Raw genomic sequence first — 9182 nt, forward strand, 5'->3', positions numbered from 1 at the left:
TCTAGCTATCTGGCAATGCAGAGAGCCGGTAGAATGGAGCACTGCTCTTTTCGTGCTCCAAGAAATCAGTGAATGCTCTTAACATTACATTATGTTGTATTGGACAAATCATCAATGTCTAGAACTAATACACCAAACTACACACTTTAAGGACAATCATGGACATAATTGGACTACACGGACTATTATGTAGATATGATACTATTATTTACATATAATACATAATGATTTAAATAAGTTGTGTGAGTCTGAATTTGTGTTTACCACAAGAGGGCAACGCGTACGAAGAACCGGAAATGTACTTGAACACTGCCTCCTTGTGGTAACATCTCAGCCACTGAAACGTATGTCGTGTGTAGTTATTATTCTAAGGTGCCCATATTTACTGCAGCAAGGCTTAATTTGCGCAATATCCCGTACACTGCACCAAGTCATTCACTGTGTGCCAAATGCACTCTATTTTACTGAACAAAGATACAAAACAATGCTTGTTCATACAAAACGTTTCAAAGCATCAAAACAGTTTACAAATGTACAGGGGGTTCACACAGCTAAATATAAGCTTGAATTCAAAGTTCATAAATGGTTACTGATCCTAGCATCAATTCAGTATAACACGTCAAAACATGAAAAACTCCCAGTAATGAACACATTTCATTTAATCTATAAAAATACATGTGTAACCATTATCTTTGCCTAATTGTTTTAGGTAAGCCATGTCTGCTGCTCAGACACGCATCCAAAATAATGTAAAGGTACAATTCCAAGGGCGGCATTCCAACCTCAACACTGAGCACCTATAAACTCTTCAGGAGAAGGTCCAGGGGCATAAGGAATGTGTGGCCTGGGAGAAAGTTCTTTGAAGATCTTCCAGAATGTGAAGAATCTGTTCTACTTTTACCTTCTAGAGAAGACTAAGGCAGTGATGAACCACATAGTTGACTCTAAGAGTAGGTGACCAGGACAAGATTTCAGTAAAGATGTGATGTTCCTCCATAGCCAAGCATAAAAGTGTTGAGTATTGCCTTGTACAAACTACTTTATGCGGTTTCTGTTTTAAACCAAGAGAAAGGAAAGGTATAGCTATGATGAGTAGCCCTGGTGCTTCACGTTGTTGGTCACTGACATTCTAGCCTTCTTGGTCAAGCAGTCGTTGCCTTGTCACCATTACAATTTCATCCATGGTCTCCGGTTTCAAGATGTCCTTGATCTACAAAAAGGACAGAAAGATACTAGGATACTTAGGATGCAGACAAGGACGCATTATTCTCTACATGGCTACATGGCTTTTTTTTTTTAAGAAGATTCAAGCAGATCATCAGATTATCTGAAACTGAAAGCCACTAGTAGTATAGTCAGAGGGTACCTGGTATAAGAGGGAGGATTCATAGCAATAAAGCACACTGGTGTCATAGAGTAGCACTTTGTGAGCTGCCAGGGCCAATAAGCAATTCCTCAGCCTAGAAATGACCTCTCGATCTGATAGAGGAACAAGCTGAACCAAAACAAGAAAAATCATCACTGGAAAGTCTGTGCCAAAATGCACACTGCAATACAAGCTGAAATGTTAACACATTGACTCAGTACAGCCATGCTTTTGTGTCTGATATTTTCCTCACCTCCAGGCTTGTGTAGTACCCTCCTTCCTCTTCATCTTGCTGCCCTGGTGTAGGGTACAGCCAAAGGAAGCCATTGTTGCCAAGAATTATGGAAGCCCCACATGGCAGATTGTGGAAATGGGTTTTTTGACGTTTCACAAGAGAGGGTGACACTTGCACCAATACACCCTGTCCAAGCTATGAGAAAAACAAATACAAAGAAAAATAAATCTATTTTGTTCATGCGATGCTCATTTAGGTTGATTTAATGCTGAGGATTGGGAAAAGACCCTTGAATACCAGACATGGAAAGTATTGTATTCTGCATGTTCTATACCGAGTCCTGATTGTCTGTCAAGCTAAATGGAAACCATAAGGTGTTGTTCATACCTTGCCATACTTCAAGCTGCGTGTGTGAAGGGAGAGCGCACCATCTGAAAATACAGACTGTACCTCTGCCTTTAATAAGTCAAGGAAATCCTTACACAATAAGGAGCAATATGCTAACAGTGAAACTGGGAATTGAAGCAGATTCACATAAGGACAACTCGGTATCTATCAGGATACACTTATCAGGTCTCCCTCTTGAAGATAGTCTCTCATGGTAAGCTCATCCTCAGCAGATCGCCTCCTCTGACACAAGATTAAAGGTTACAACTGTGGAGTATTACAGCTCAAAACGCTTAGTAACCTCTGAGCTAGAACAAGATGGCTTATTAAAACTATAATCGATTTTACAGTTCTGCCATGTTCCACCAGACTTAGCCACCTGTGGAGTCCCTGCCCACCCCCACCCGGATTTATATTCCCCTCAAAGAAACTATTGCTAAAATAAGATAAAGCTGAAGTGTATTTAAATACATCCCTTACAGCAGCTTTAATATGATGCAGGATGCTTCTGCTTACCAACTCTCCTCCTGGAAGGTTGACTGAGGACAGAAGCAATACAGAATCCAATCGAGAATTGGTCTCCACTTTCCAACGTTTCTGCTGCACCTACATCACAGGGGGATTCTTATCAAGGTGTGGTGCCTCCAACATAGTAAATATTTATTTTATCAAAAACCCATTTCACCAACCTCTGTGATCCTACCAACTATCACATCACCAACTTCACCATTATACCTGAAAAGAAAAAAAATAGTAAAGGAAACAGCTCTAAAGTCTAACTTACTTTTTTTCAAATAACATGGGGTGGCGAGATTGCCCACCTTGTTTTTAGCGGTCTCACACAGATTAGCTTGTTGACTCGTTCAACCTCCCCAGCCACTGAAGCTGTTAGCTTCTCGTCATCCATATAGGTTCCGTGACCCCTGCAAAACGAAATAACAAGACGTTGTGGTAAATGATTTAACAGAGTTTGTGACACGTTCAAAGGCGGCAGGTAGAATAGATAAAAGAAACGAGAGGAAAACCTAGTTACAATGGAAGAGACCCTCATAACGTAGGTTTTATTTCGTTTTTTGTTTTTGTTTTTTTACTTTTTTTTATTTAAGTACTACTTGATAATGGTTATGCTCAGCAAACAAACAGACAAATATAAATACCAGTCGGCTAACAGGCTAACAATGATGATCATTGCCTCTTGACAGTCGGCGAATGCAGGTAATACATAATTACCTCATGAACCCTGTGTCGGATGTGATTACATCTCCAGGAACAACCAAATGTTTACCATCCGCATTAGAATTAGAACCTGCCAGAGATATTTGTTTCCGGACGGTAGGTAATCTCATGTCCACAGCCATGCTTGCTTACCCCCTGTGAATTTTTTTCAAGTTCGAGTTCTTCTTCGTTGATATACTGACATCTATTTGATATTACTGCCACCTGCTGTTTTCTTTTTCGTTCAGTCGCTTGACTTGATGCAGCCTTTACTTGTAGTTTTTCACTCGAAACATCTGCACCTCCAGTTTAGCTTGTTTTGGTCCTTTCACACACGATGTCCCCCAGTTTAGCTTTAATCAATGCATCTATCTCCTCACGTGCCTTTGTCTAATGCATGTGGTCACATTTACATTTACATTTACGGCATTTAGGTGTGGTCACTCCTGTAAAGGCAGCTGTGTGCCTAAAAACATCTAGCCTACCTGTTGTAATCTCAACTTCTTGTTACTGCGTTTTTCATGTTTCTGAATGTAACTGTGACAACAAAGCCAGCAAATATGAATGCAATTATATGAATATTGCATACTTCACTTCGAAACTTGCCCCTGGTGAAGTATGAATTACGTAATTCTGTTTTTTGAACTTCAGACAAAAATGATTTAACTTTTTGTGACACACGTCTGTTGTATACATTGAAGCAATATATCATTTACTGAAATGTAAAATGTATTCGTCTGAATTTACAATTAATTAAACTTTTCGTTGTGTTTTATTTTGTACCATATGACGTGGTGATGCAGTAAGGTTTCCACTACGGTATGATATCGGTTGGGAATGATTAATTTTCACAGATACTGATGTTCGTTTTATCTGGCCATCACCTTTGGCCATAACCTGAAAAGCTGCCTTAAGCCACAAGAAGTACTGACTTTGGGGATCAGCTACAGTCCAGTTCTGTAAGATAGCAGAGGCGACGGCAAATTCTGTAAATGCAGTCACGTTTGATTAGCGGGATACTTAGTTATATGAAACGTAGGCAGTTAATTATACAGTAGGCTACTGTAGTACTGTATGGTGCACATAGGCATGCTAGACGCTGACATTTATCCTATGTAAAAGATAAATAAACAATAACAAAAACAACAACAAAAACAAACAAACAAACAAACAAAAACCTTATTAAAAGTAATCTATAGCACGTGAAAGGTTTATATACCCGATTTTTTATTCGGATTTTTCTGCTTGTAATTGATTGCCTGGTCTCCGGGGGTGTGACGGAAGATCATTGGACAAGGTTCGTGAAGTGTGACGTAGATTATTTGACGTTGAAAATTGGGCAAAGAGTCAATACGCGTATAACGAAACCCTCCGAGTTATGCAGTCGGCCAGCATGGAAACTAAAGCCAATTCGAACATGTCATCGCCAAAGGCGACAGACTTCGGCACAGCCCTTTGCATTATAACCGGGGCCTCAAAAGGTTTGGGTCGGAGCTTGGCTAGAGAAATAGCGGGGCTCTTAAAACCTGGGTCAGTGCTCCTACTTGTTGCAAGATCTGGAGATAAGCTTCAGCAACTGCAGGCGGATTTGGTCTCGTCCGAAGCTGGCACAGCCGGCTTGCAAATTCGCTGTGTGGTGGCAGACCTGAGCCACAAAGAAGGAGTGGAGAGCGTTGTACGACAGGCCAAAGAGACCTCATGCTCTGGGATCGACCGTCTACTCCTTTTCAACAACGCAGGTGACCAATTTAAATGTCAAGTACAATGTTCAGAGAATGTAGACGAGTTCTGTGGTAATCTACTTAACGCTAGCTGTCTTAACGTTAGCTGTGTTTTAGGCCAGTTTCAAATTATTGGTTGAGTGTAGCCCATTTATTTACGTTATATACTTTAAATCGTCATAATATTATAATTTATGGCTATAATTAGAGAAAACACAAATATTATTGACGTAAAGAGTCGGTTAGGCCATTCCATTACCATGTAAACAAATAGGTTAAGTTAGCTAATGTATCTTTTAAATCGTCTACATTTGACATCATTCAGCTTCACTTGGCGATGTATCTCGGTACGCACGAAGTTTCACGAACATGGACGACGTGGATTCCTATTTGTCATTCAACGTGAGCTCGGCTTTGTGTTTGACTGCGGGGATACTCGGGGCCTTTCCACATCGCATCGGCATACGGCGCTGCATAGTCAACATCAGTTCGTTATGTGCTGTAAAGCCATTTTCCTCCTGGGTCCTATACTGCAGTGGGAAAGCTGCGCGCGATATGATATTCCGGGTCTTGGCTGAGGAAGAGCCGGACCTCAGGGTTCTAAACTACGCACCAGGTAAAGATAGAAAACACCTGACACTGACACAGTACGTCTATAAAAAATCAGTATTTGCAATGAAATGAGGTGACCAGAATCGGATATTTGACTCTTAAAGCAAGGACGTTCATAGTGGACGCTGTTTAGTTCTAACTTGTATATAATAAAATAAATGTAAAAACAAAACAAAACAACAAACAAACAAACAAACAAAAAAACTCCGTGTTAATCACGAGTCATAGTGTTCATCACATAGGCCTATCTTCTGTGCAGTAGGTCTGAACAGTAGGTCCAGCAGTGCCTTGGTTTACATTAATCTCATATTTTCCAGGCCCTCTAGACACAGATATGCTTCTGCAGGCCAGGACATTCACGGCTGATGCCACTGTGAAGGAGTCTATCTCAGCTATGCATTCTGAAGGCCATGTGCTCACCTGCGAGGAGTCTGCTGGCAAACTGTTGAAGGTCTTGCTGGAGGACAACTACCCCTCTGGAGCCCATCTAGATGTTTATGATGTGTGAGTAACAGAAAAGCATAAATACTGATAGCAGAAATTGTCAGTTCTAGTATAGTTTAGTTTACTGATGCTAGTACAATTTAGTTCATTGGTGCTAATACAGTTTAGTTAATTGATATCAGCGATACTGATACCTTTTTGTTGTGTCCATTTCAACTCATGGCTATTTTGAAGTGGAATAGTTCATCAGTGTGATGACACTGACCAGGTGGAACATCATAGTCTTTTTATATATATATATATTTATGATGTAGGAATAAACAAAGAGTCAATACTGTGATGTAGTATTGGTCTCATATCAGTGAAAAGATTACAGCAGTGCATCTCTAGTATTCATGAAGTTTAACTTTTATATTCAAAATTATGTAATTGGCTTAATTGTATATGTATAATTTAACCTTATCTGAATTCCACTGAAGTTCACTTCATTGTCTCTTCTATTTTTATGTTACAAGAGCATTACCAATTACCAACTGGAGCACTTTGAAAATTGTACCTTAATTTAATGCCTTATAAATGTTGTCACTGATGTTCTTAAATCAGTGGATGTATTTTGCACAGCATCAACTAAGTAAAATAATTGTGAGGCCTAATATTTCATCTAGAAATGTTGCATATTACAAGCCAGCAGATTTTTAAACATTATTTTACATATATGTTACTGATAATCATGAGCCTTATTCTTATTATTTTGCATTGCTTTTAATTTATTGCCGAAAGGCCAGCAGTCATTCTATGAGCTGTATCTTCTTTATATCAGCAATAGGCTGCCATACCAAATAAATAGCAGCAGTTATTTGGTCAAAAACAGATCAATCAACAGTGACGCCAGTAAGAGCCATCTTCCACAGTAAACAATGCTCTGGTGCAGCTGACTTCTAAATGCAATGCAAGTGAAAAGACACATGGGTTATAATCTACATATAATGGAATAAAAAATAGATATGGCAGTTTGATGGGCATGGCTTTAGGTTATATGGGATGTATATTAGACACTGAGAGTATAATAAAATGTGGGCCAAACAGTTCATTCCAGGTACGAGGTTACAAGTTTCTTATCCCTAGATGATTGTATGTAGATTTCATACTGTTGTTGTAGGCTAACCACTACGGTATTACTTTTATGGAGTTTTAATGTCAGGCTTTGTTTCAAATCTGTTAATGTAATCTTATATAGATGGCATATAATTGAAGTTATTATATGTATTTGTAGTTAATATAATTGTAACTAGTTTTTAAATGGTTCTTCATGTACTGTATCCCAATTATATTTTTATTCAAACTATCCTCCAGAATAAAGATTTATTGTTTATCCATCACTTTCATTGTAACTGAAATTAATGTTTATAAATGACACTGACATCTCAAGGAAAATGCTGTTTGAAAATATTGTTTCTGGTGTTAGAATCACAGTGTTTTATTTTCAGGCCATGGTCCCCATCCTTCTCAATTCAATAATTACTTATTTACTTCCATTCCCCTTAGAAATGAAATGGACATAAGCTTTCATTTACCAATACATACACTGCTCAAAACAATTAAGGGATGCTCCTGATGACAGTGGATCACCTCCTGGACCTGGATCAGTGAGCTCATGAACAGTCTGTGGTGCTACCTGATGGCATTGGGTGCACTGATATATGATGTCCCAGAGGTTCTCAGTTGGATTCATGGCTGAGGAAGGTGAGGGGCAGTCAATGGCGTCAGTGCCTTCATCATCCTGTAACTGCCTACACACTCCAGCCACATGAGGCCAGACTTGCTGTTAGAATTTCATCCTGGTATCTAACAGCAGTATTGTTAGCTATTATGTGGAGGTTTGTGCGATCCTCCAAGGATATGCCTCCCCAGACCATCACCGACCCACCGCCAAACTGGTCATGCTGGTTGATGTTGCAGGCAGCAATGTTCACCATTGCGTCTTTCACATGTGTCACATGTGCTCAGCGTGAACCTGGTCTCATCTGTGAAGAGAATGGGGTGCCTGTGGCAGACCTGTCAATTCTGGTGTTCCCTGGTGAATGCCAGTTAAGCTGCATGGTGCTGGGCTGTGAGCACAGGTCCCACTAGAGGATGTCAGGCTCTCAGGCCACCCTCAAGGAGTCTGTTTCTCAGAGCTTGGTTAGAAACATGCACACGAGTACCTTGGAAGTAATTTTGTAAGGCTCTGGCAGTGCTACTCCTGTTCCTCATCACACAAAGGAGTAGATACTGGTCCTGCTGCTGGGTTGATGCCGTTCTATGGCTCTGTCCAGCTCTCCTTGTGTAATGGCCCGTGCCCTGTTGTCTTCTCAGTGCTCTTGAGACTTTGCTGGGAGACACAGCAAACCTTGCAAAGCACACATGGATCCATCCTGGAGGAGATGGACTAGCTGTGCAACCTGAATGGGCTGCAGGTATCGCCTCATGTTACCAGTAGTGACAAGGAAACTAGCGAAATGCAAAAATGCAGTAGTGTAGAGAAGAACTGCTCAGGAGGGATAAGAAGAGAGTAGTTGTCTGTGGACAATGCCTGCAAAACCATTCGCTTTTGGGGGTTTTCTTGCTGTTGCCACACCAGTGCATCTGTTGTCACTTTCATTTGCACCAAAACTGGTGCAATTGATTCACAATTGCTTAAGCTTGCTAACTGGACAGACTGATGTCTTTGAAGTTTTATTGACTGGCTGTTACATTGTGATGATTTAATTTATTCCCTTAACTTTTCCCTTATTTTTTTTTGAGGAAAAAATTATTCCTTTAATTTCTTGAGCAGTGTGTTAGTAACCAAGGTCTATCTCTTTACTTTGAAATATTCTTCAAAGGGCTACATAGATTTCACATGTGTTAAGTTAAAACCAATGCAATTTAAGCTTTTTCTAGAGTTAAAAGGAAATGCTCAAACATTTCTTTGATTTTTATTACAGTTTTAGCATTCTGTGGTAGTTGTATACAAACTTCATCTTATAGTGCCAGCACCTCCAAAATAGGCCAGGATACATTAGAGTTTCAGAGTGTTTCTTAAATGATATATTAAACTAATTTCAAACAACTTGGTGCATAATGGACTATTCAGTATTAAAATGACAGTAACGCTTATGAACGTATCATACAGTCAAAGTTTATATATGGTAAAAAAAAAAAAACAACAAAAAAAACCAAC

General features: G+C 39.6%; 2 protein-coding genes across 3 annotated transcripts; one reads left to right on the top strand and one right to left on the bottom strand.

The window, feature by feature from the left end:
• Nucleotides 1-434: 434 nt before the first annotated feature.
• exosc2 (exosome component 2) lies at nt 435-3378 on the bottom strand. 2 transcript variants are annotated; one of them, XM_027020583.3, is made up of 9 exons: nt 3219-3378; nt 2810-2911; nt 2678-2723; nt 2505-2594; nt 2166-2231; nt 1989-2057; nt 1620-1796; nt 1367-1495; nt 435-1210 (listed from the first exon to the last, which is right to left on the bottom strand). In XM_027020583.3, the coding sequence occupies exons 1-9, from the start codon at nt 3344-3346 to the stop codon at nt 1130-1132; spliced, it is 888 nt and encodes a 295-aa protein (XP_026876384.1). In that variant the 5' UTR covers nt 3347-3378; the 3' UTR covers nt 435-1129. The 2 variants fall into 2 exon arrangements, with proteins under 2 accessions (XP_026876384.1, XP_035383202.1); XM_035527309.2 differs by lacking the exons at nt 1989-2057; nt 2166-2231.
• A 1167-nt stretch (nt 3379-4545) lies between these two features.
• Nucleotides 4546-7359, top strand: spra (sepiapterin reductase a). Its single transcript, XM_027020582.3, has 3 exons — nt 4546-4942; nt 5250-5540; nt 5854-7359. Exons 1-3 carry the CDS (start codon nt 4582-4584, stop codon nt 6042-6044), a joined length of 843 nt encoding a protein of 280 aa, XP_026876383.2. The 5' UTR covers nt 4546-4581; the 3' UTR covers nt 6045-7359.
• The last annotated feature ends 1823 nt before the right edge of the window (nt 7360-9182 follow it).

This window comes from Electrophorus electricus, chromosome 8, assembly GCF_041902795.1.
Source record: "Electrophorus electricus isolate QZ-2024a chromosome 8, ASM4190279v1, whole genome shotgun sequence".
In the NCBI taxonomy this organism is placed as follows: domain Eukaryota; kingdom Metazoa; phylum Chordata; class Actinopteri; order Gymnotiformes; family Gymnotidae; genus Electrophorus; species Electrophorus electricus.

What these genes read in the sequence shown, in the direction of transcription:
- exosc2 (XM_027020583.3), bottom strand. Translation starts at nt 3,346, where the DNA reads ATGGCTGTGGACATGAGATTACCTACCGTCCGGAAACAAATATCTCTG. An exon ending in GTGAGACCGCTAAAAACAAG is followed by an intron (nt 2,724 to 2,809) that starts GTGGGCAATCTC and finishes TTTTCTTTTCAG; the next exon opens with GTATAATGGTGAAGTTGGTG. An exon ending in TAGTTGGTAGGATCACAGAG is followed by an intron (nt 2,595 to 2,677) that starts GTTGGTGAAATG and finishes CCTGTGATGTAG; the next exon opens with GTGCAGCAGAAACGTTGGAA.
- spra (XM_027020582.3), top strand. Translation starts at nt 4,582, where the DNA reads ATGCAGTCGGCCAGCATGGAAACTAAAGCCAATTCGAACATGTCATCG. An exon ending in ACTCCTTTTCAACAACGCAG is followed by an intron (nt 4,943 to 5,249) that starts GTGACCAATTTA and finishes GACATCATTCAG; the next exon opens with CTTCACTTGGCGATGTATCT. An exon ending in GGTTCTAAACTACGCACCAG is followed by an intron (nt 5,541 to 5,853) that starts GTAAAGATAGAA and finishes CATATTTTCCAG; the next exon opens with GCCCTCTAGACACAGATATG.